Below are 26,771 nucleotides of genomic sequence, written 5' to 3'. Positions count from 1 at the left end.
TAAAAGATATGGACCAAAGTTTTCGAAAACATCTCTCCAAGAGTCTCGAAAATGTCAAAAAATCTTTCTCTTTCTCTCTAAGGGTTGATTATCATTTTTTTTGCTCAGACATACCCGTCACCAGGCAAACCTAGTACCCAAAACCCGTTTCTGATTCTCAAGAATAACTCAAGGTCAAACAGTAATGTCATTGTGTATAATTTTGGAACGCAAAAAAATTAAGAATGGCGTCATCAATTTTTTTCCGAATTAAAAAATACAACCCATTGTCATTGAAGATATTACGAGTTTTGCTGATTTTTCAAAAATTTCAGTTGCAAGATAATTTCAAGCCTTAAAGCTTGGCCTAAATTTCGGCTTAAAACATTTATGTATACCCTTAGGGAAGAGCCCAAAAAATGCTCAAAAGGACCTCATCTCCATAACGAGGCTAATTAGAAAAAAACTTTTAATTATAATATAATCTATAAAAAAGCAACAAACTTTTCTGTCAAAATTAAAAATTGAAAAAACAAATTTCTCTTAAATCCTTATAATGAAGTTTTTTTTTGGTAATATGAAAAATAATTTAAGAAAAAATTTCTACTACTTCACACAAAATACACTTAAAATGAAGAAAAAAAATCTTAAAGATTTTTCTAAAAAAATGATTTCTCAGATATATATTTACTTGAGGGGGGTTAATTTTGTTATCAAACCTGTGCACATATTTGCTTAACTTTCATCTAACCTTAGCTAACAAGAACATGCGTTTAGACACTAGGCTATAGTTATGATAACAGTCAAGCATGTCAGCACGCATAGTGCGTCCCAAAAAATACGGAACAGAATTCATATACCCTAACGGTGCATTTCACATAAACTCTTATTGGCGTTATTTTTAGGCCCGTGGCAGATTAAGGACCGGAATGATAAATAGAATTTTCGTAAACCGTTTAAAAATGCATCTTCTGTATTTCTCTTTCAAATAGCTTATAAATCAATTGCTTTGAATTTTGAATTTGAATTAAATGAACTCCTGTTATAATAGTCCCAATGAGATGATAATTAATGAGAATTAATTTATTAATCTGTTCTGTACTTCTTTACGGACACACTGTACGTAGAAAAGCGTGAGATTTATTCAACTCTTAAGAGAAAGAGAGGCTAAGCTATTGACGACGTAAATTAAACGTAACGACACGTCATAAAAAAATTCTTTGTTTCTTATCGAAATCTGTAATGTGAGTTTCAGCAATTTCACGTCATAGATTTCGTGCCTTTTATCACAAACAGACCCAGTATGGAACAGATACCTTAATGCTTAACCTAACTAACATCAACATTTCAAAATGTTACATTGATGTTTTCACGTTTTTTGCATACAATGGAATCAACATACCACCTCGCTACTTTGTTTTGAAGGGGAACCATGGCATTTTGGTAGATACAAGAAAGCAATCCACGCTAACCAACCCACTTCGTAAATATCGATTCCAAACCAAAGCACGTACACAAACACTTCTTATGTGAATCGTGAAGAAAACACATCTTGCACTTGACTATTGTATTGATCTCGGAACTGCGGTAATCGGTCATTACTGATCATTTGATCCGGAAATCCGTTATCACTCATTCCCCGGACATCACCCACCGACCGCGTCTGTTGTTGTGGTAACCCACTGAATCCACCGTTCCCGCTGTTATTATAGCTCGGATATCCTTGCGTGGAAAACGGTCTTGGGCTGTGAGTACTTGATGGGCGCTGTTGATGGAAATTCCAGTCTTGTTGTCCAACGCCCCCGCCACCACCGACAAGTTGATCGAACTTGTTAGAATCGTTGTTAAACCCAGGTGGTCCTGATGTTGAATTTGATCTGCCTGGCATATTTTGTCTGGAATTAGAATTAGACATGCCACCCATGTTGTTTTTAGGGTGTGATGGCGGAAATGAGATTTGCTGTTGCGATTGCAGTTGGTTGAAACCTCCGCCATGTGGCTGTGGATTCTGCTGTTTTTGTTGAATCTGCATCTGTTTCTGTTGGCGCGCGAATTGCTCCAAAATTTGTTGTTTTGCTAGGAGCTGCTCGCGATTTTGTCTCATGTAAGGGCCAACAGGGTTCGGTGGTAATTGCAAGCTCTCGATATTCATGCGTGCCATGTTCGCTTGTTGAAATGAATTCTTGTTGGAGTTGTAATCACGCCCTCCTCGGGGCGGGCCGCCACCCATGCGGTCCATATCACGCCCAAAGTTTGATTGCGATTGGACTGGCCATGGATCTGATGACGAGCGTCCCTAAGAAAAGAAGATGCGTATTGAATAGATTCATGAAATTAATGATTTCATCCCTCACACATACATACAAGGTGTTCTTTTTTTAAACTGTCGTTTTGAAAACCATTGCTCTGACTTCAGGGGAGGTTTTAGTTCAAAATAGCAGCCATGTTGTGGAAAATCTTGGCTTTTGATTCAGCGATGTTTAGTTTAAATAAACCTAAACAATTTTAACTTTGGTTTGGAAGTCTAAAAGGTATGCAACCTGATCACAGCTGGGATATTTATTACACCAGGGCAATCAAACAAAAAATAATCTCATCAATCGACAACATCATAAGGTCAGAAGGTTTCGCTTTAAAATGGAATGCGTCATTTTCAGAGGAAGGGAAACGAACATTTCAAATGCGAGTCAAGAGAAGACTTCAAACATTTTCCATGCGTTTCCCATTTGCCCTTCAATACGATCGGCCTAGTCTTCATCATTCTTTGTGATATTTAAAACTTCAAAACATGATAACCGTATTGGCTCAACTTCAGCATCTTTTGTATCACCCCTTGTAAAGTTTCAGTCAGATCGGAACTATTTCATGTCTCACATTTTCAAGAAATGAGCCCTCCCCCACCTGTCCTCAAGGGATTACTCCAAGAATCGAGTGAGTAAAATTTCGGCAAAGTCAGACCATTCTAAAGTCTCCATCCTACTCAAAAGGATTTAGTGGGGACAGAAAGACAGGCATTCTCAGATTATAGCTCAACTGAATTCGAGCTCGAATGAAAAATCTCATCAATTGATAACATCACAAGGTCAGAAGGTTTCGCTTTAAAATGGAATGCGTCATTTTCAGAGGGAGGGAAAACGAATATTTCAAATGCGAGTCAAGAGAAGACTTCAAACATTTTCCATGCGTTTCCCATTTGCCCCTCAATACGATCGGCCTAGTCTTCATCATTCCTTGTGATATTTAAAACTTCAAAACATGATAACCGTACTGGCTCAACTTCAGCATCTTTTGTATCACCCCTTGTAAAGTTTCAGTCAGATCGGAACTATTTCATGTCTCACATTTTCAAGAAATGAGCCCTCCCCCACCTGTCCTCAAGGGATTACTCCAAGAATCGAGTGAGTAAAATTTCAGCAAAGTCAGACCATTCTAAAGTCTCCATCCTACTCAAAAGGATTTAGTGGGGACAGAAAGACAGACATTCTCAGATTATAGCTCAACTGAATTCGAGCTCGAATGAAAAATCTCATCAATCGACAACATCACAAGGTCAGAAGGTTTCGCTTTAAAATGGAATACGTCATTTTCAGAGGAAGGGAAACGAACATTTCAAATTTGAGTCAAGAGAAGACTTCAAACATTTTCCATGCGTTTCCCATTTGCCCCTCAATACGATCGGCCTAGTCTTCATCATTCCTTGTGAATTTATAAATCTATGGCATATAATGCCAAATCCAATCTTTAAAACAAGAACTATGATACACCCCCTAAAGGGATCCCTCTAAAAATTTACATTCGATTGGCTGAATTCATGCTATAAAACAGTAGTTTGGCCCGGAAACTCGACTCAATTTGATATTAATTCATATCTTCATGTTCCGCAATTCGAATTCTTCTCCATCCTCAGAGCATTGGAAACATTAAGAAATAAACATGTGTAACTTTTGAAACTTATAGTTTCATACTTTCCGAATGAACGACAATCATCAGCCATAATCGTGTTTCTTAAGAGAACATTATAGATCCATGTTTCCAAAGTGCGGAACAAAAAAAAATGTGCCAGTGTCTGTGTTAGACCCGGTTCTTCCATTTCTACAAAAAGAACGGTGTAATATGGTACGGACTGGGCCATCGATTTTAAAACTTACCTCAAAGGAGTTTGAGTTGTTATTATGCTGCATAGAGTTGAACTGATGGTGTTGTGATTGTGGCAAGTTGTTGTGATCTTTCCGTGGATACGATGACATGTTGTGTCTAAGATGGAAGAAAATGGTTTAATGTCGACACCCCTCATTTAATTTCAAAACCCTTCTTTAGAGTTTGGAATAAAAGGACATCGGACATTGTCCGACCCAAATAGATTCATGTCCGACCCAAAAATCATAATTTTCAAGCTAAAGCAACCCTGGTCGGACATTATGTCCGACCCACTGGAAATCGTTATTTCGAGCCTTGAGGTCGGAATCGCTGATTGAAACTATATTTTTTTGCTTGGCGGTAAGAGAGGAAAAAACTTTTGTCAATCAGTGATTCTGACCTTCTCATTGATCTCTAAGAAAGGTGGTCGGAATTAGATGAGAGATGTCGACATTAGACCAACAGAAAACCCTATATCTCGACGAAACACAAGCGAAATTTCTCAGGCAACATAATTTTGAATGAATCTTTTGAAGAAACAGGTCAGATCATCACAATTATCGAACAGAGCGTGGTGGTGGTGGTAGAATTAAAAGGATCTGTTACGAGATTACTATCATTATTACCTGTCTTTCCAAGAGTCTTGAAAGTTGTTTTGTTGATAACCACCCTTCATAAAAGAAGAGCCTTCCAACAGTTTGTGAAGGTCTTGCTGTTTGTCGAAAGTGAACTCAGTCTCTGATGATCGAATACCAGAGGTGGAAGAGGGCGGGAGGGTGTTAACGAGAGATGGGCGTTCGTCGTGAGGGAAACCCTGTAAAGAAAGATGATCTAAGTTTAGAATTTTCTAGGATTGGGCTCTTCCAGAAAAAAATTGTATAAGGGGGGTGGAGGATATAACAATTTTCAGTGATTTACCCCCCGGACAAAGTGACTTTTGACCCCCTGGACAACGGGTTTCACCCCCGGACAAGCATCAGCTGACCCCCTGGATACCCGAAATTCCCCCCGGACAAGGTAAATTTTGACGAATTTTTGCTACCCCCCGAACAATATATCCTCCACCCGGGGTGTACGAACATTTTCTGGAAGAGCCCATTTGATGACGACAAAAGATTGAATTCATTAAATTAGCTTTGGATGAGACAGCTCACTTTTGCCTTGTCTAAGAATTGTGAATTATAGTGGTCAGAAAGTTTTTTGTCCAAAGTCAATGCATTTACACGTTTTTTTTTTAAGAAACGCTTGGCTCAGAATACCTAAAAACTAAGAAACATCTAAGAAACATGCTGAGGCTGAGAATGAGAAAATAACATTTTTAAATTCGTTTTTTTCAAGAATCTTCCAATCAAAACAAATGCATGAAAAAGTAGGCTGATTATGTCAAAAAGTTTAGAAACATGTAAGAAACATTTAAGTCTCAAAAGGCCGATTTCTTAAGGAACATTCAGGCTGCTTGGTCAAACTAGTTTCTAAAAAAAACATGTACCCTTTTAAGACGCCAATGCAATGACTTATTTCGATATTTTTCAAGCAAAGAATTTCATTGCCAACTATCTGCCCACTATTTGCCTACTCTAACAATCGGAATAGGATTGATAGGTATTTATTTAATTATTTTGTAAATTACTGCAAGGTCTACAAATCGCATCCCCATAAAATGTTATAGTAAAAGCTCCAGACTAGTCACAAAGAACACATAATGAAAAAAAGAGATCAAATATTGAATAAAATCACACCTTATCGTTATCCATTGTCGCTTCTGACCATAAAGACTTGAACCGACTACCACCACCAAACTGTCCTTGGGCGGCTCCACCACTCACGCCATTAGCAACGCCTGGATTGGCGCCGAAACCTGGCCACGCCGTTCGCGAATTGAATGGTTCATAGAGTGTGTTTTGCTGATCTGACGAAGCAGGGAGTTGAGGAGGTTTTTGTTGTTGCTTTTCGAATTCGAATGCACTGGGATCGAGGCTGCTGTTGATTGGGACACGTGGTTGTTGCTGTGGTAACTGAGGAGGCGCCGTTTGTTTTGGATGTATATTTAATGGACTTGGCGCATCGTTTGGTTTCTGTTGTAGTTGTTGTTGCTGCTGCCAGTTCACGTTCGAAGGCATATTTTCTTTTTGTTGATTAACCGTTGTTGTGATTTCGAGAGCAGCTAGAGTTGAGCTTTTTTGTTGTTGATAAAACGGCTGTACGTTTGTTTGCGCGTGCGCGTTGAGGTCGCTAGGCAACGACTTGACGACGTCGATGTCTGACTGTTTGCTCAGCCTCAAGTGTGCGATTTCTCCTGTTATATCGGACGGCTCAAAGTAAGGTTCTTTCTTGTTGTTGACGTTTTCTGGAGTGTCCCCAGTGCTTTCTTCCTTCTGGGCGGTTTGAGTTTCGTTCTTTGCGACCGTACTATCGCCTGTAGTGTTTTGTTGTTTCTCGGCTGTTTTACTATCACTATCGGACTGTTGCGCTTGGCTTACTTGAGGTTTCTGTGTGATGTTGTTGTCTATGCTTGAAGTGGATTGGAAGAGATCTTTGTTGATCTTATGGTCCATTCCATCACCAGGAGTTCGTTCAACACCAACTGCTACCACCAGGTCTGTCGGTGATTTGCTGCACGAATCTGAACCTACAAAATAGGGAAATTAGTCATTAGGTTTATCAAGTGTAACTTACGGTCCAAGAGTAAAACGTATTATACCTTATTACACAAATGTTACTAGGCAAGTATCTAACGGCCTTGAAATTTGCACGATCTGAAATTATCACGAATTTTTCTGCTTTTTTCAAGGAAACAGCGGCTGGTTTTAATTAAGGGGGTTTTTATTAACACGAAATTTTTTAATTCGTGTTAAAAAAAATGACTAGTAATATTCGTGTAATAAGGTAATCCATTAAATCTAGATGCAAAGATTTTCTAAAGGGTGCTGCATGGTTATATTTTAAGCTTTTGTTATCGGCTAATTCACGTCAGACTGGAACACTGGAACACTGGAACACTGTTGCGATTTATATTAAGGCCATGTTTACACGTTACGACACTATATCGTCCAAGAATAAACATAAGGGTTTCGAATTAGGTTCTCTCTCTTTTGATTCTATGTAATGTGCACAAAATTTATCAAGTGAATGAAGTCTATAAATTAAATATTGTGTTTATAAGCCAAAAAACGGATGTATCGTTTAAGTTTAAAACCCAATGGGAACACTTGCATATCTGTAACAAAATTTGATAAGAGCAGGCGGTGTGGATTTGTATCTAGCGTTAGATTCAAATACTTACTACTCTCGGTAGCGCTGCTACTGGTTTCTTTCGGTTGTTCTTTATCTGCTCCTTGTTTCTCCTTTTTCTGTGTGGTGAAGGTATCGTTGGTTAAGGAGCCTACTGAAGATTTCTTCGGGTTGTCTGTGGTGGGTGTGTCTGTCGATCCTGCCAAATCACTTGCTTTTCCTGGTGTTAGAAGCAAAAAAATTTTATAGAGAAAGCAATAAAAGAGATACAACAACAAAAGTTGAGAATAGATAATTCTAATCTTGGGTCCGATCAGCAGTCTTTATATTCAGCACAAGGGTGGGCATGTTTCTACCGAATTTGTTTGCAACTAAGTTAAAAGAAAAAATGTAGTTTCTGGCAAAGCTATATTATCAGTTTAGAAGAAGTTGACGAAAAAAAACAGGGAAACTTGTTTTTGGACTTTGATACCAAAACAGACCACAACAAAAAAATTAAACAACAAACTATCCTTACCTGAAAACGAGGCTGACTTCTTATGGCATAACTTCAATTTGCCTTCAGCGTTGGTTTTACCTTTGGTATCAGTTTGCGGGAGACTGGTAGTGCTGTTATTACGTTTGTGAGTCTTGAGGTTCTGTCCACCTCCTGTTCGTATGATCTTTTCACCTTTCTCGTTGATAGCAAGACTGCTGGTACTGGAGCCAGATAAGAAGTCAATAACACCTTGTAGCTCTTCGAATGAGGCTATTGAAGGTGACTGGTCTTTTGATCCTGCGATATAGACAGAAGCAGGGGTGTAATTAAAGCCCATTCACGTTAAAGGTTTTTTTAAATAAGATCAGATAAGAGTGATATCGTTTGCTTACTCATCAATTTTAATTCACAAGCTTTTTCACATTGGATTGACACGGATGTGGAGCAAGATTGGTCAGAAAGAGGAAAAGAAAAACATTTTCTTGCTTATATCAGTATAATATAACAATAGGCAGACACTGTCCTGATATTAAATGTGTGTTTGATATGAAACGGGAGCACTTATGTAAAAAAAAACCTGGAGTCTCAATATCTATAACTCGAACACGCACGGGGAATACAAATTTGCTCGAATTAGGAAATTTAGAGATATGGAGATTGGTATAAAAGGCATTGTTAAGTGAAGGGATATTGGGAAACTTGTTCAATCTTTAAGGAGACGAGTTATGAAAACTCCATTGTAGTTGCTTTAAGATTGGTTTCCAAATGATATTTCTTTCTAATAAAGCTAAATTGTTCAAACATAGGGAAAACCACTTTTATCGCAAATTATGCAATGAAAGCTGTGTGAACTTCCACTTTTCTAGCATGTCACTTTTTAATTTTCAGATTACCTCTACGTAAGCTGAATAACACTGGGCAAATGAAGCTTCATAAGGTCACTTCACCTACCGCAAGTATCTAGTCTAGAGATTTAAAACTTTAGATTTCAATAGTCAGTTAAACTTATTTTCAAATTCATTTCATTTCATTACAAAATTAAACCCTTTCAAAGACTTATATACTAGACTCTACAGCTTCGTGATCCGAACTTTTAAAGTAAAGGAACCGATCATTTACACAAAAAATGAAAGCATAGATATCAAACACAAAGTTTTCTCAGATCATCAGTAGTAGTAATATTGAATCAACATTTAATAACCTTTCCAGTTTAATCTTTAATGTAGAAACGTTAAAAAGTTGTAATTAATCTTATAACCATTTTTTTCTACCTTTTTTATACACTAAAAATACTTCCTTTAATATACTAGTAAATGCAAAAATTAACAAGAGAAAGATGCAATATGCGTGTACAAGTCAAACATGAGTTTTCTACAAGTTCTCAGTCAAAAGATTGAAATTCTTAGGCAAATAGTGATCTCGATATATCGCTACAACAATTTAAAGTCTTAAATCTGGATTTCAAGACAGATTTTCAGATATTCAAGACTAATCTACTGGGCTATTTGTTACAAGAACACGAGCGGAGGGTATAAGTTAAAAAGTCAAACGTCAAAAGTCTGACTTTCTAAACCCTTAAATTATGTCTGATGTGATAATATTACTAATAGTGTTTCATTGGTACGTGTATCAAAAAGACAAGCCTCTAAGTGAATCTCATGGTATCGGACATTGCTTTTAAGAGCCCAAATCAGTTCAAGTCTCCGTTACTTGAGCAAGCACGGGGAACAAAAATTAGTTTGAGTAATGGAAATTTCAAGTTAAAGAAAAAAGTGTATAAAGCATGGTTAACCGAAGGAAAGAGGATCTTTGAAAATATTCTAAACAAGAAAACAGACTTGAGTTTAGGCCTGATATCAGAGTAAAAAAAAAATTCAGAAATTCGATTATACACTAAAGCAACAAGAAAAAACACCAGACACGCAGATAAACTCTATAACTAAATTTTCTTTTCAACTTTACTTTTCTTTCTAACTCTTGATATTAGTACAACTGAAAGGGGCCGAAAAAAATCAATAAAAAAGTCCCGTAGTGTGTAAACAGTTATATACATTCTGCAAAATTTGTCGAGTAAATGATGAAAAGAAAAATAAAACATAAAAAAAAGAGAAAAGAAAAATGAAACAAAAACTCATAGCTACAAACATACAACACGACAAATAAAAGAACAAACTAAAAAAGATTATTAGAGTACAAAAAAGGATAAAGAAAGGGGACTAAAAAATGAAGTATTAAGAGGTACAAAAAAGGGGTAAGGGACCTTCTTTTATTGTAAGTGAATTATACTAAATCCTATATACAGCAGTGTTTCACTGATACTCCAACCGTTTAAGCTGTAACAGTTGTAGCGCTTAGAGTATTCTCTCTTTCAGAGAGAAATTTAGGGGCCGGAAAAGTTTACCGAATACAAGAAAGGCCCGATAGGTAAACAATATCAATTCACCGGGAATAACAAAAAAAATTTCAACAAACAAACACACATAATATACTTGATATGAAAAAAAAGGGGAAAATGTCATTGATCTCATATTGCAAAAAAAAAAATTCTCTTTTTGAGGTCTTTGAATTGTTGATATTTGCGTGCGATAATACACAATCATAAGTTGATTACATGGCATGGCGGGCACGGAATTCGCAACGAAATACTCTGTCATTATTTTAAGTTGTGTAAATAAAAAATTACTAGCTACAACTCTCTAAAAATTTTGTCATTGGAATAGATAAGGGCACACCCCTACTGCACTCATTGCTTGGCCTTAACTCACGTTCAAATTGAAACGAGTCTCCACTACTGATATTATATAGCCAAAAAATTGTGAAAAACAACTTAGATACTGCTTATGGCACGGACAATAGTTCTAAAATTCCTCTATAAAATCAAACCAACAAGAACTGACGAACCAAAGAAAAATTATCAAAGTTCTTCGTTTTCAAAAGTGTTTTATGAAAACCAAGAGATAGCACCCTAATATGAAAACAAAACAGGTGCTAAATTTCAGATTTGAAAAGCTCGCCTAGACTGACGACTGACTGACTGAAGAAACACTGTTGCGGGGTAAGGCTAAAGGACGATAGAACTCCATAGTGAACAAAAAGCTAAGAAATTGAAGCTCACTGAAACTCAAACTTTAAGAACTCACTCTGCTAGAATACGTTGTAGTTAAAATTCATGGCTAGAGAAAAAAGACATCAGACGCTTAAATAATGTCAAAAAACCAGTAACAGAAGGATAACCGTACACATGAATAAAATAGACTATTGTTTGTATTACCAATCTGCAACTGACACTTATATAGACATTTGACCAAAATGAATGATTGAAGTTGAAAGATTAATTTGATCAAAGCTGATTTTCTTTTTGATGCCTAATTTTAGGAGGACGATCGAAAAACAAGGGAACTTAGGCATATTCACTGGAGTCGATAATCAATAATTGGAGAATACCAACATGAAAATATTTACTAAAGAGTCCCAGGAACCTGTATTTTCGTAGAGGAAAACAAAAGGGCTGCGTCTTCCACCCACTTATACGCCTTATACTTTATGCATGTGCGAGTGTTCAAATAAAAACTGACGAAAATCCAAAAATTGAAGACATTCTATTGGCAAAGTCTGACGTCGAATATTTTAACGTTCTCGATCTATTTTCATCATCAGTTGAGAAATTTGCTTTTTTGTTGAAGGTTCATTGGAGCGTTTTATTGTTTGTTTTGAGTTTCAAATCGTATGGCTTTGCAGAGGATTTGAGGTTTTCTAAAAATATGGAGAACGCAGGAGCTTTGGACATGTCGGCGAAACGGCTAGCCGGAGACGCCGTGCTTCAATCCGAAAGGGAAGAGGAAGAAATCATTGACCGTTTGGCTGCCAAAGTAATAGGAGATTCGTTTAGAGAAGGGCTCGATACGACGGCGAAAAGACTTTCTGAAGAAGAGGTTTTACAACAATCAGTGAGCGAAAAAGCTGAAATCGTTACTACGGCGAGACGGATATCTGATTTAGTTTTAGAACAGTCAATCCGGGAAGTCGAAACGGAAATCGATATGGAGGCGAAACTTCTTGCTAGTAAGATACTGGCACACGTAATTAACGACGAAGTAGGACTTGCTGCTGCAAATAATATGATGGATGGTTACGCATCTATGTCAGACCCATACCATTCAGTGGATACTACGGCGAAACATCATACCTCAAAAGAAGTTCAGTGTGTAAACAACAAGATTGTTATTGCGGCGAAAAAGACTTCTCCAAGTCCAATAGATGTCGAAGGTTTGAACTGTGACGAAGAGCTTCTAAATCTGACAGTGAAAACGATTATAGATAAAGTGCTGAAAAAAGTTGTCGAGGAAGATATTCTCAATTCCATAAACAACACCAAGAAAAAAGGAGACGATAATGTCAATGCTGGTGACAGCGTTGTCCAACAGGATGAAGTGCCACTTAACCAAGAGACTCCAGTAGGAAAATCCAACATCACCAAAGAAAATGCCACCGCACTACCACCAAAGCAAAGTCAGAATAGTGTTGACCAAGACCAAACCAAATCTGAGGAGTCAATACCACAGAACCGTGAAAGTTCAGAAGGGGAATCCAAAAGTGATACAGAAAATGCCACCGTATCCTTAGGAGAGTGTTCCAACTCGAAAGAAAGTGCCACCGCGACACCAAAACGTAGTTGGACGAAAGTAAACCCAAGTCAAAACACAGAGGAAGGACTCGAGTATGTTGTTTATGATATTTTGAAAGACGTCGATCGAAACGAAGGTTTCTATTGTGAAGACTCGACAAATGCGAGAGAATTAGAACAACGTCGTGCCGCTAGACAATTGAAGAGGGCTTTAGAAGTTGAAAGACTTGCACTGTCGAAATCACTCGAAACCCAGATGGCACGGAGACGGTCTGCCACTATGAAGGTACAACGGCAGGCCGAGGAATTTCAAAAGAGAATGGAAGAGATACAAGAGATGGATGTTAACTTTGAGAACCATCCTGAACTGTACGCTGCTGAAGCGATCATAGATGAAGAATCGGATGATTCGGAGCCCGAAATTGCCGAGACCGATGACGGTGGTGTTTACGCCGACGTCTTTCAGTTGGTAGACATGACCCCGATTAGTACATTCGGGGCACTACCGGCACCCGAAGAGGTCAACTTCACGGAATGGCAGACTCCGATTTCAATGTTCATCGATTGCTACTTATACAAACGAGAAATATTGCGAGGAAGATTCCCTGTCAAGAGAATGAGGTACCGTTCACCTAGCTTTTTCTTCCCGCCAAAAGTAATTCTTGCTAAGTCAATTAAATTTTTCTACACATTTCTTTTAAGTTACAGTATCCAAAATTTAACAAATATTTTCCTCCTTTTTTGTAAATACTGCAAAATAGTTACAGTGGAGTCTCTTTAACTCGAACCTCGAGAAGTCTCCTTGGCTCGAACATGTCTTATGGTCCCTAGTTAACAATTCCTTTTAAACCTTTCTCCGCAACTCGAAATTTCCTTTGGCTTAACTCGAAGAGATTTGTGTCCCCCGTTCGAGTTATGGAGACTCGACTGTATAAATAAAAGGGTAATTCGCCAAAATTAATCATCATACATTTTCCTGATTCTTTTCAAAGCCATTGTATTCTTCTTAATAAGGTACATCAAACAAAAAGCCGCCGAGCGTAGAAAGAGGTCGAAAGAAGAACGAGACGCGAAAAAGAATAACGCGTTGTGTTTAGCGGATTTACGAGCCGAAGGAGAGATTATCGAAGACCAATGCCAGATGATCGACAGGGAACGTAGAATACATTTGTATACGGTAAATATTTCTCCCTCATTTGTTCAGCTGAATGTGATGTAGACAATTATCTTACCAAGTTTCTAAGAATGAGCACTTCAATGAAAGATGGTTGTAATCTACAAGGATTCGAAGGCGTAATGTAGCATTTTGACATAAACTGAGCTTGTTTCGTAGGGAAGATTTCATTTCAAAAACGCTTGAAAAAACACTAAACATTCCTTCTTTCATCTTCAAAAAAAAATAAATAAGATCTCCAAAGTACTTGATACAATTTTTACAGTTATTTAGCATTGTGCATTTGCCTGATAAAAATAGGTTCCTTTTTTACTACTTAATACAAAAAATAAAACTACCCTCTTTGTCTCATTCTGTTTTTAGGACAAACCAAAGATGGCTCAGAACATCCAATCGAACACGGGGCCAGTCATTAACGAGACTGCAAATGTCAAACGCCCCAGCAGATGGAAGAGGGTAAAGCGTGCCATTAGGAATTGTCTAAAGCTTAGAGGACACAGCCGAAGACGTGTGTCAGACGACGAAATTATTGATCGAAAATTGAAGGAAGTTAAACGGCTTTTGGATGGCCTTTCGGAATGAGTACATGGGTGGAGATGCCGTGAAAAATCTAATTTTTTTAAATATCTCTATTTTAAAATTTTTGGGAGCTAGATAGTTTTTATATAACATGAGGTGCTATTTGACGTGTCAACTCCATCGGGCAACATAGAAGGGCGTTAGGATGGAGTTTGTTAACTGTAAGGTGTTCAATTTCGACAGTTAAAAAGTGTTCATAATGTAAATCCGAATCCACTCTCTACCCAAGGTTGCAAAGTATAACTAAGTAATTTTAAAAGCTTAAAATTAAAGAATCCACGCCCAACTCAAGTTATTTTGAAAAACTGTATATAACTTTTTGTAAACCATTTTATACTTAATCATTTTTATAACTAAAACATTTTTCATATCTTCATCATAAACTTCGCTTCACTTGCTTCACCCGGACTGAAATTTTTTATTCATAATAATCGTTAGGCCTCGTTGTTCCAATATACCTGACCTACCACGAAATTCATTTTGGCTAAAACCTATTCCAAACAAAAAAAAAAGATTTTAAAATTAAGGGTTGCAAATTTAAGGTCCTGTACCAGTAGTCCTGAACTTACGCACACCGTTACCCCGTTTCTTTATCTCGAAGTCGAGATTGGCATTTGTTTTTCTTCGTTTGGTTGTGTACGCGCATTTGAAGAACAAAAAATGTTTGAAAATTTTAAGCTCCGGAGAAGGGGGTTTGACTGTCAAACGGCCTATAAAAAACATCATCAACTTACCAGAAACAGTCGGCACCAACGGTATACCAAAACGATCAGAAGCTGAAAACCAGGCCAAATCTTCTTTCTTTGCTTCTTTAGATTTCTTTTCTTTAGGAATACCACTGGATGCTCCACTTCCACTGCTTGGGCTACCATTATTGTTATTGTTTGAAGGGTCCGTGGTCGCACGTGACTTTTTGGTTTTCTTGGCTTTCCGTTTGTGTCTTGGCGGTGGGACGGGTGAACACTCGCCTTGCGAATCGCTAGTGTATCCATTCTCTGTATATTGATGAAAAATTATAGTTCAAAAGGCATTTACTATTCCCAATAAGATTTCTCTCAGATGTCTGGTTTTGCGAATGGCTTCTCGATTGGGCTGTTCCATTAAAAAACCATACAAGGGGGTGGACGAACCTTTTCAAGTCAAAAAAAATTATTGAAAATGTGTGGATACCCCCTGGAAAATGGTAAAATTTCCAAAAATACCCTTAGAAAAGTTCTTTTCATACCTTAAAGTGAGGCTGCACGAACTAAAATCAGTTCTTTACCCCATGGATATTTTAGAATAACTTTTTACCCCCTTGGAAAAATGAAAAAACACCTCCTGGAAATTGTTATCGGATTACCCTTTGAAAATGTTTGTCCACCCCCTGTATGGATATAAAATGGAATGGCCCATTGATCACGTCTGAGTCTATTGACTTGAAAATCAACCAATCTCGAACCATAATCTAAAGGTAATCTTTTAAAGATTTTTTTTAAAGATTTTTTTTGGTCCAATCATAGTTAACCTACAGACCACATTTTTACTTAATAAAATTAGAAAAACAGTGTCAACCAAATGTAATTGACAGTTAAAAACCATCTACAAACAAGTCAAGAAATCTCTAAACGAAAGCATACCTGATGGGGTTTTAGAGGACAAATCAAGATCGTCAGACAATGATCCGCCATGGCCACCGCCACCACCGCCCTGCATGAAATCTTTGGCGTAGAAGTCCGCCTCTGCATCAGTTTTAACGACCGATTTCCTTTGAAACAATTTGGTGGCACGTGTCAGTTTGATTCGAATGCTCTTGGAACGTTCACGACCCTGTTCTTTCTTGTTTTGATTGGACGGTGCTTGTTGTAAGATGCACTGAGTGACATGCGCAACAGGAATTGGCGTGATACTGCAAAGAAAAAAGCTTAGATATAAAATCCGCCATTATGGTAGAAAACATTAGAATTTGAAGAGGCGATTCTGAGAATCGGATGTTTTTTCTGCTATAATGAATGTAATTATATATAACTCTTAGCATAGCCTGATAGACTTCTATAAGTTTTTTTTGACAGAGCAGGACTAGCTTTTAGACAGTTAGGTTGTCTTATTTATTGTTGCTAGAAGGAAGATTTACATATTAATTATACATATTACAAAAACCCGGGTATAGCTGAATTAAACATAATCCCCCTAAATTACATATTTATAGGCCACTTCACAGTTGCAAAGCGTAATGAGTAATCAGGACCACTGCACGCTAATCACGACTACTATACGTCCAAAGTTTTGAAAGATTTTCAAGATTTTTGCGTCTAGCCAACAGAAAGCCGTTATGGAGGCGCAATCAGTCCTGGTTACCCATGATCCATTTCGACTGTGAAATGGCCTATTCAGTTTATAGTTAAGTCCCTTTTGAAAAAAAAAACAACGAATCGCTCTATGTGATACCAGACAAACAACTACATACCGTTTCACGAAAAATTGTTCAATATTGATTTCGACATGGTAAGTGACGTAGATGGTGGCAATTTGAGTGAGATTACCACGACATAGGGAATTGAATAACACCCCATCTTCAACAATTGCCCTGAAAATTAAGAATGAGTCAACTTTTACATGGATATTCAAATACAACAGTTTGTTTATCATACATTGGTATAGGGGAAATTTTGAGAAAATGTAATTTAAAGCTCTTTTTTGTCCCCCCCCCCCACGTTATTTTCATATCGGATTCGGTGTAGCAATATTTCATGTCCAAATTATAAAGTTTGAGAAATTTTTTAACCAATTTCAAGATTTCTAACTAGGTTTTTCCGAAATAATCTAAATAGTTAGTTACAAAAGATTTTTACATACCATTTGGTATTGATATTGACATTCACTGTATCTTTGTTGACATCCAAAATGATGTGTTTGTCACTTTCAACAATCGGCTGTACCTGGACCTGAAAAATGTGCAAGAGAAAAAAAACTAATATGAAGGTATTTTCCAACTATAAGAAACACATCTTCTATGAACAAAGTTGGTTGGTAATTTTAAAAATAAACTGTTCTGTAGTGAATATATAAACATCAAATTGGTAATTACTAGCCATCCAAGGTACCCCTTGTTACATATTTTACACCACTGAAATTTATTAACTGAGATTAACTACTTATTCCTGACATAAGAGACTAAAATTTAGGCCAGATAACGAAAATCTCAAAAAGGAAATTTTATTCAAAAATGATTTTTTTTGCATACAAAAATTTATGTACGTACCAGATTTGATTTTCCGAAAGCCATGAGGACAGCAGTTCGGCATGCAGCACTGGCGTAGGAGAGGCTTCCCATTGCAAGGATTCTCAGACAAAACAGGTCCACCTGCTCTTTGCTGTTGTCAATCTGCTTGGCATCAATCGCATTTGAAATAGATTCTCTCACAGCTCTCTGTAGTAGAAAAATACCAGAAAATACACAAATAAACTTTAAAAAATAAATAGACCTTAACTTATTCTATGAAATAATTCTTGTCTGTGAGGACCATGAAGTAAATGGTTAAAGTAGAAGCTTTCTTTGTAAAATGAGTAAAATTTTAACTTATTCTGATACCATTACATCTTGTAAGTTTGTAAGGGAAGGTTTTCCAAATGTTGGGTATTTAAACATACTGCAAGAAATTTATAGAAAGAAGAAAACATAATTTTCAAAACAGCTATGAAAGCTATGTAACATGAAATTCTAACTATCTCTTATTATAATTATACCAAAGCCAATTCAAATACATACCATTTTCAAGGTAGCATTTTCGTAAGCTTTTCCTGGGTGTGCTTTGTCAATTTTCTTGTTATTCAGTGTGAGTATTGTTCTTGGTAGCTCACGATGTAACATTGTGGTAATTTCCTCCTTTTGTGTCAGGAAGGTTTGAGCTGAAGATGCCAGAGATTCTGTTGGACTACAGCAAGACTGAAAGGTGAACGATTTTCGTAATAGCTTATTTCTCTATACTCAAAAAGAGATGATATTTAAAAGAGAGAATCAAGAAAACATCTATATCATTACCATTTCATTACCTTGACTGTTTTTGCCTTAAAATCTGTCATTTGTATAACCAGAAGGTGAAATTATTTATTTAAGGTAAGTAATTTTCAATGAAACTTTTTATCTCTTGTCTACCTAAATTGACATTTAAATGGGAATTGTGGTTAGTATAATACTTTGGTACTATGACAGATACCCAAAGAACCATATAGAAATATAATAAAAGACAACCTAAATAATGAATGTCCCTCCTGAATTCACTAAGATTTTGGTTAAAACAGCCTTTTTAGTGGAAAAACAGTAGAAAAAGTGCCCTTTTTGACCACTAACCTGCGTTGCCCTGCCTTTCTAAAATATTGACTAAAAAGTATGGGGCAAAAATTAAATCTGATCAAAAAAATTTGAATTATCATTATCATCATTTAAATACCTGCAAAATCTTTTGTATCTCATCAGGATGATTACTGAATGCAATGGGAATATCCAGCTCACACATTGCATGGTTATACATCCTGTCTACATATTGCTAGAAGAGAAAGAATATTGCGACCATAACACAACTGCTTTGGTGAACACTGGTGTAAAAAGACCAAAGTATTAGAAGGTTCTTTCAACAGTGTTGCCCAAAATGAACAGTCATCAAAAGTATGACAATCATCACCAGATAATTTATGTATGAAAGCAAAGAGAACTCTAAAGTAACTCTCTGAGCACAATTTAAAAATTGAAAATGATTTAACCCCTGTGCAAACCCTAGTGCAAGTGCCAGGAGATTTCAAGCCTTGTAGGGTGTTCTATGATTTGAATATTCACAGTTGAGGATGCTAAGAAGAGGGGTTATTTAAAAATAGAGGAATGGGCCCTTTTCTGCGTTGGGAATGAACAGCTATAAAGGATCCAGTCCTTACAGTAGAACCGATTTGAAAATTCATCCCAATGCTTTATTTACATGGAATGTAATTATCAATCATTACTGTACCTGTATCAATTGATTGACTTGTTGATTCAATCTCTTTCTTGATGATTCAGTCATGTCTTCACCATGTTGCCAACATAAGATTTGACTGACTTCGGCATTGGATAGACCATATCCACTTCTTAGAAGCTTATTCCCCTAAAAGATTATAGTTTATTCACACAGCAAGCTTTCATAATAGAATGGTTTTTGAAGAATAAATCTATTAAGTGAAAAATTTAAAAAATTAAGGCGCATCAACTTGCTACATCTTGTTATTACAAGATGGCTGTCTGAAAACTAATTTTCGGAAATACCATAAAATACTCAAACGTGCGCAATGCACTGGAGCACTCAATTTCAGTAGGTTTCAAAATATTCATAGCCCCAATGAGAAAAACAAATAAAAAAACTAGTACCCGGGCACCAAAAATCAAAATTTTTCAAAAATGAAAAAACACCCCAGATATTTACACAAGGAACAAGTGTGTTAGATTTTAGCCAAATCTGACCATTTTTGAAGCCTCCTGGCTGCCCTAAAAGTTTTGGGACATTCACATAGGCAGACAGACATTCTCAAATTCTATCTCAACTAAGGTTGAGAAATTATTCAATGTCAAGAAGAACTGGCCTTAGCTTGCAAGCCAAAAAGAAAAGGAACACATTCAAAGAACATGCAAAATTACCTCCACAATGGTCATCCATGCTTGGACCACATCAGATTTTCCCTCAATGTTCATCAATGTCGCATTTTCAATATCTTCTTGGCAGTCAGAAAAATGAAGTGGCTTCAAGACTTCCGCTACTGTTTGATGGTAGCAATACAATTCCTTAGCCACTCGTAATGCAACACCCGCATATTGCTAAAAAAACAAGTAATACTTTAATGGACCTACCTATTTATAAAACGAATAATTAGAATTTAATGGAAGTAATGTATAATTTTAAATTTCGATTTATATATCTATTGGAACGGAGAAAGCAATTAAGAAACACCTTTTCGGCAGTACTAATGTGCATCTATGTGCAAAAAATCGCAAAAAACTAATGAGAAAATCTCGAGAAAATCTCAAAAAACCGCTTTTTTCGGGACATTTCCGGTTCTAGCGGCCGGAAAAATTTATTTTTCGAAAATTGGGCTCTGTCACATTTTGGGCATTGCCATTTTACATCATTGTGCAAAAAATCATGAAAATCTGTCGAGTATAAGTTGAAAAAATGAAGGAAAACCGTTTTACGCCGGTTTTCGGCTGTTCCGGCGATTTTTAAGGAGTTCCGGATTCAAAGGATGATTTTTTTGGAAATCAAACGATGCTAAGTTTTGGGCATCGTCATAAAGAACATTTTTCTGTAAAGAAACAATTAAATAAGTTGAAAAAATGTGACGGAAATGTGAAAAAACGACGATTTCCGGCACATTTCCGGTTCTACAGACCGGAAAAATTTTTTTTTCTGCAAACGGTTTTCGACACCTTTTCGGTAGTACTAATGTGCATCTATGTGCAAAAAATCGCAAAAAACTAATGATAAAATCTCAAGAAAATTTCAAAAAATTGTTTTTTTCGGGACATTTCCGGTTCTACCGGCCGGAAAAATTTTTTTTTCGAAAATTGGGCTCTGTCACATTTTGGGCATTGCCATTTTACATCATTGTGCAAAAAATCATGAAAATCTGTCGAGTATAAGTTGAAAAAATGAAGGAAAACCGTTTTACGCCGGTTTTCGGCTGTTCCGGCGATTTTTAAGGAGTTCCGGATTCAAAGGATGATTTTTTTGGAAATCAAACGATGCTAAGTTTTGGGCATCGTCATAAAGAACATTTTTCTGTAAAGAAACAATTAAATAAGTTGAAAAAATGTGACGGAAATGTGAAAAAACGACGATTTCCGGCACATTTCCGGTTCTACACACCGGAAAAATTTTTTTTTCGGCAAACGGTTTTTGACACCTTTTCGGCAGTACTAATGTGCATCTATGTGCAAAAAATCGCAAAAAACTAATGATAAAATCTCGAGAAAATTTCAAAAAAACGCTTTTTTCGGGACATTTCCGGTTCTACCGGCCGGAAAAATTTTTTTTTCGAAAATCGGGCTCCGTCACATTCGAGGGTTTATAGTAATGCACCTTTGTGCAAAAAATCAGAAAAATTGAATGAGCCAATCTCGAGAAAAGTTGGTAACTAACGAACGAACTAACTAACTAACTAACTAACGAACACGGGTTAATTTATAGGACCTCCACCCCACCGGGGTAGGTCCAAAAATTTACAATTTTGTTTAAGGTACCTGAACATGAACCATTGAGTAAAAATTGATAGACCATGCTACATTACATTTCTTTATTTTTAATGACAAAGAGAGGAGAAGTAGTGATCTTTCTCTTATTGTTTAAAATCATTTTCAATCGATTGTATTTGTATATCATCTTATATAAGGAGATAAAACCTACCTCTTCTGGGGATGACCTTTTTCCTGGGCGTACTTTATCTTTGGTGGGTTGGCGTTTCGTATGATTATCTATTAGGATCTCAAGTAATTTCTCTTTACACTCCAGTAATGCCTTTTGGTAACCTTCACATGCATTCTGTGTTTGAAGCACTTGAAAGAAGATTTTTGTCTCTTGCGATGGAAAGAGTTCTTGGAACTTCTCATCAACCAGTTTACCAACACTTGTGTAAAGCTTGCTGCCAGCAGCACAGCTTGTTGATAGACAATTTAGATAAGAGCCCACAGCTTCTTCCAGGTCCACAACTTGATCCGCCATTTTTTATCTGTTTTTATCCCCAATTTTGAACACCTTTTGATTCTTTCTATGTCTTATTGACAAAAAATTTCCAAACCAAACTCTTTGGTATTCTTTCCATATCTCAATAAAAATGATTAAAACATCATAATTGTTTATATTTTTTTCTTTTCCTTGAGGTTTTTTAAGAGGTTTTAAAAAAAGATAAAATTATATAAGCTGATGAAACATAAGCTCATTTAAGAATTCTAATATGACTTACTTCAAAGGCTAGAAAAAAAGGAGACAAAAAAACACTTTATATGAAAAGCCAAAACAGGAAGAAATCTTACAAAAGAAATTTACCAAATCCCCAAAACCTTTTTAAAATCTAATTCTTTGCTTGGTGAAATTTGAGAATTCTCCAAGGCAGACAGACTGTAAATAGTCTCCCATATACAATGTTTTGCAATATTTACTGACATGATATGTTAACTTTATATGGCTTTTGTCAAACTAAATAAACATGCAGGTAAAATCCTGCATAGGACGGGGTTTAGATATTCAGTGACAAAAATTTTTAAAATGACAATTAAAAAGATAGACAAATAGATCAAAAGCAAAGGCTTATGAATACAAGACACAGATGGGTTTCAATGAAGACTAATAGGAATAAAATTTAGGATTTTAAAGTAATATAACACCTGTAAATTTTCAATATCTGTTCCCCTAATCGAAAAATTTTCATCACAAAATAAGCATTATCTGGATATGTGTATACACAAATTAAAGATATTTAGGGTAATTCTCTTTGTTGAAGAAACCCTGACAAATTATTTATATCTGAATTACTGTAAGTTGGTCTATTGTTGACATCCCTCTTCTAATTTGGACACCCATCTTTAGAGCTGGTGGTCAGAAGGGAAACCATTGACTTCCATATGGTTTCACACAAACGCTACATTGACAGTAAAACTTATTGCCAGATTCCGAAAAAGATGCCAGGACATGTTCATAAAACATAGGACGAAAGTTTACACATTGAAAAATGGCTTTTTTACATTTTTATCAATAACTTGGTAAGTATTGCAGTAATCTTGCTGAAAATTGGTGAAAATGACGATAATGATGTAACAAAAAGGACTGCATCAAAAAATTTCAAAAATATACTCCTCAAACAAGGAAAATGATAAAATTGTAACTTTGTTACTAAATTATCAATTATCAAGGTTCTAATGGATTATTTACAATTCTGTAAAAACAAAGATAATTTTGAAGCATTGGTAATGTGGCAATAGCTTTAGGCAAGTAATGTAACACCCTTCCTGAAAAGATATGGGATCAAAAAGTAACTGTTACTTATTTATCAGGAATTTATTTGATTATTGGAAAATAAACCAATGTTTCAGTTTTATCAATGATTTGACTTGCAATTTAAACTTATTGCAATCAAGTAGACCCAAACCATTTCCTTGAAATTAGTGATAAAAATGTACAAAATTAAAATTTCCAACTGTTACAGTTTTATCATAAAACCATTTTCAGCAGTTTTGAAAAGCTAGAAACACTCCTGAGTTACATTTTTATCATCTGTGAAAGTTTCATAGTAAAATATGCATTACTTCCAGAGATATTATGTATTTATCATTTTGGGAAAATTTCCAGTTGTTACATTTTTATCATTTTTCTTGCCTGACTTTGGGAGCTAATATCTTAAGCCTCGCTTATTATTTAGAAATCTAACCTGGACAGTTACAAAATATCATCTATTTACAATTGAAAAAACAAAGTCTTTTGTCTTGAAAAGAATGAGAGATAAATCAGTAACAAATTAAAAAGCCATTTTTCAATGTGTAAACTTTCGTCCTATGTTTTATGAACATGTCCGCCACGTGAAAACAAAGAAAGCACAAGATTTAATCTGTCATTCTAATTGGGGCACAAATCTTAAAAGGCTTCAATTTTTCTTGTTTGAGAAAGGTTGAAAATTGTTCCCAAGCCCCCTCCCCCGGGCTTTGAACTCAATGGGGAAAACATATTTGTGACTCCCCAGGCTATTTAAATACCTGAAAATCAATTTTAAAAGTGATCTTGCAAACGGTCAAATTTTTGTTTTAGAACAACCTTCAAACCTTCTAGAAAATCTGATTTTGAATGGTCTTCGCTGCTCCTAGATGTCATGGCCACCAGACACTATTTGAGAAAGTCAAGGCAACGTTCAGTGGTGGTCCAAAAGTACACTTTTTCTAGTGTTTTCCATTAAAAAGGCTGTTTTTTAGCTAAATTTTGGTGATTTCAGGAGGGGCAGCATCCGATAACCGAACGCTAAAAGGGCATGAAAAATGGCCTGACCACTTGTTAGACCAGTCTAGGCCATTCGTTAGGCTGCTGGTCACTTGTTAGAAGGGTCCTCGCCGCTTGTTGGTGTTTGTCAGTTAGTCACACTAGCGTCCCACCAAAATGCGTATCAAAGACTAATACTGCGAAAGCGCTATATCGCTTACCTGACTCTCAAGCAAAAAATGCGCTGCAAAACCTCTAAAGGGATTCATGGAAAAATAACCCGGCTCTTTTAAATAAAATTAACGTTCTCAAAAACTATGAGAAATTGCCTAAAATTTGAGCCATAGATGAAATAATTTGAGCCAAGCCAACCTTGAGAACTAATTTGAAGATCAACTTCCCAAGAAAAAGATCTACGGAGGAGACTGAACCCACCTAGATCCGCGCACTGCCGGATAGGCTATTTCCCGGAAATTTTGCCGGACCTCAAACACTGACCCATTCAGACCCATTTACATGTGCGGAATTGTTTTTATTTTAGCGTATAAACTAGGCCTTAAAAATTGAAGTACTGTCTCGGGAATTGAATGACAAATTTTGGTTGGTTGATTTTGGCTGCTGCACGTTTTATTTTGTTTCAAACTTTCAAGTTTTAATTAATTGTCTTGCGAACTTGATTCAGGTAACTAACTGTTGTTGCAAATACTACCTGTAGATGACTGATGTTGTTTTTTCTGAAAGCTAGATTTCCTAGTTTGACTAACTGTTTGTTAGAGAGATTTTTTAAACAGCATACAGTATTCAGAGGGTTTTATATAATAAACCAGATAATTTAAGGAATCAGAAAAAGTATGTTGGCATTAGGACCATCTCAAGTCAAAACCCCCAAAAATCGCCTAACTTTTTCAAAAGATCTTTTTTGACTTTAACAAAGGATAAATAAATGAGGTTAACTTATTTTCATTTGCTACTTTACATGCTAACTCAAAATTTATTCAGGTTCACAATGATATATACATTATAGAGGTTAAGTGTTGAATTCAAAGAGATATTCTTGGTCAAAGTAGGGTTAAGAATATGAGGTTAACTTGCACTGAGGTTAACCTAATGGTCCTTAAAAGATAGACCAAAATTGGTATGAAATGTGAGGTTAAAGTAAAAATAAATGATAGGGTTTTACTATTTAATGATTGGGCAACAAGGTAGGCTAGAAAAAATGAGGTTAACATTTCAAGTAGGGTGTAAAATTTGAGGTTATTTCACAAAAACACCCTAATTGTGAGTTTAACAATGATATTTCAGTCTGATTTTGGATATCAGACAAACAGTAGCCTATTATTAAAAACAACTAAACATGAAAAATTATATTTTGGTATAAAAAGTGAGGTTAACTCGTATATTAACTTGAGAGACACAAGTACCTGAGAAAGGGGTTGATTTTAAGCCTTCAGATAACCTCATAAAAAGGGAAAATTGTGTGATAAAAATAGTGGGATCCATTATTCAATGGTTGAGGAACAAGGTAAAGTAGAAAAAATGAGGTTAATATCTTAGTTTGGGTACCAAAAGTGAGGTTATTTGTGAATTGGGCTTATAGGGTTTTTTAATTCTTTGTTGTATACTTTAATGACTTAAAGATCTGCTTTTGATATCAATACTGAGCTTAAAAGTAAAGCTTAAGTCTTAATTAAGTCTGAATTAAAAATCTTTGAGGTTAACTTTTTATCGTAGTATACCTTAAACGTTTTTCGTTCAGTTGTTTAAGTTTGAAGGTATAAGCTAAAACATCCTACTTTTTCAGGTTGTTTAACCTCATTTTAAGAACCTTTTTGGTCTATTTCATATTTTTTTAAGCTTAGTTACTTTTTGAAAACTTTTAAAAAGTAATTTTGTTCCTGTAGCTTTAATAGAATAGAACAATTTAGGTCAATTAGAGAAGCAAATTTCTCACATTCCTTAACATAGAGTTCTAATTTTAACCTCAATTTTTAACCCTACGTTAGAGCAAAGATTGTCAATTTCATAAAAACCCTATTGATCTAAGCTTCTAGTATAATTTTAATTTGTCCCATAACTTAATACACATGCTAGCAGAAGATATGGTTAAGAATGTGAGGTTACTTGTTACATTTTTTTTAACCTCATGAATTGCACCTTCCTTGTGGGAAATCTCTAACCTTTTTTAAACAAGCTTGATATTTGAAGCCTTTTTGATGACTCCCTAATAATTTTTTCCCCAATAATTCAATAAGCATCTCTATATTTTGAGGTTAACAAAAGTCTATAAATTGTCATATTAACCTCAAATAACAAACCTTTTTCAAGTTTTTTTTTCATTTTTGGGTATAAGCCATCAATTATGACCAACCCTCAAAATTTCAACCTTTTTAGATAAAAAAAGAAGATTATATGGCCAATTATGTAAATTTTCCACTTTTTCCTCAAAAAAATTAACTTTTTCTTAGGCGACATTGATTTGAGATTGTCCATTACACAAAGTTACAGTATAATTTTGAATTAAAAAATATGTATATAATACAGTCGTAATAGGTCATAATTGGAAGCCAACCATAACACGCATATTCTGTTTTCATGCCATTAAAAAATTCC

At 35.8% G+C, this 26,771-nt stretch overlaps 3 protein-coding genes across 3 annotated transcripts; 1 reads left to right on the top strand and 2 right to left on the bottom strand.

Annotated features, from left to right (window-relative positions):
• Positions 1–929: 929 nt before the first annotated feature.
• Positions 930–4,227, bottom strand: LOC136821540 (mediator of RNA polymerase II transcription subunit 25-like). Its single transcript, XM_067077763.1, has 2 exons — positions 4,128–4,227; positions 930–2,275 (listed from the first exon to the last, which is right to left on the bottom strand). Exons 1-2 carry the CDS (start codon positions 4,224–4,226, stop codon positions 1,505–1,507), a joined length of 870 nt encoding a protein of 289 aa, XP_066933864.1. The 5' UTR covers position 4,227; the 3' UTR covers positions 930–1,504.
• Positions 4,228–4,738: 511 nt separating this feature from the next.
• Positions 4,739–22,075, bottom strand: LOC136821566 (uncharacterized). The gene is made up of 14 exons (XM_067077792.1): positions 21,606–22,075; positions 19,844–20,020; positions 19,182–19,316; positions 18,633–18,728; positions 17,951–18,127; positions 17,444–17,611; positions 17,038–17,126; positions 16,649–16,768; positions 15,822–16,090; positions 14,937–15,197; positions 7,865–8,122; positions 7,400–7,567; positions 5,856–6,745; positions 4,739–4,930 (listed from the first exon to the last, which is right to left on the bottom strand). The coding sequence occupies exons 1-14, from the start codon at positions 21,918–21,920 to the stop codon at positions 4,739–4,741; spliced, it is 3,315 nt and encodes a 1,104-aa protein (XP_066933893.1). The 5' UTR covers positions 21,921–22,075.
• Positions 11,466–14,293, top strand: LOC136821539 (uncharacterized). Its single transcript, XM_067077762.1, has 3 exons — positions 11,466–13,070; positions 13,464–13,626; positions 13,987–14,293. The coding sequence occupies exons 1-3, from the start codon at positions 11,587–11,589 to the stop codon at positions 14,203–14,205; spliced, it is 1,866 nt and encodes a 621-aa protein (XP_066933863.1). The 5' UTR covers positions 11,466–11,586; the 3' UTR covers positions 14,206–14,293.
• Positions 22,076–26,771: the final 4,696 nt, after the last annotated feature.

Source organism: Clytia hemisphaerica, unplaced genomic scaffold (genome assembly GCF_902728285.1).
Source record: "Clytia hemisphaerica strain Z4C2 unplaced genomic scaffold, Clytia hemisphaerica genome assembly, whole genome shotgun sequence".
Classification (NCBI taxonomy): domain Eukaryota; kingdom Metazoa; phylum Cnidaria; class Hydrozoa; order Leptothecata; family Clytiidae; genus Clytia; species Clytia hemisphaerica.
Note: the sequence above shows the minus strand (reverse complement) of the source record. Positions and strands in the feature narration are given on the sequence as shown.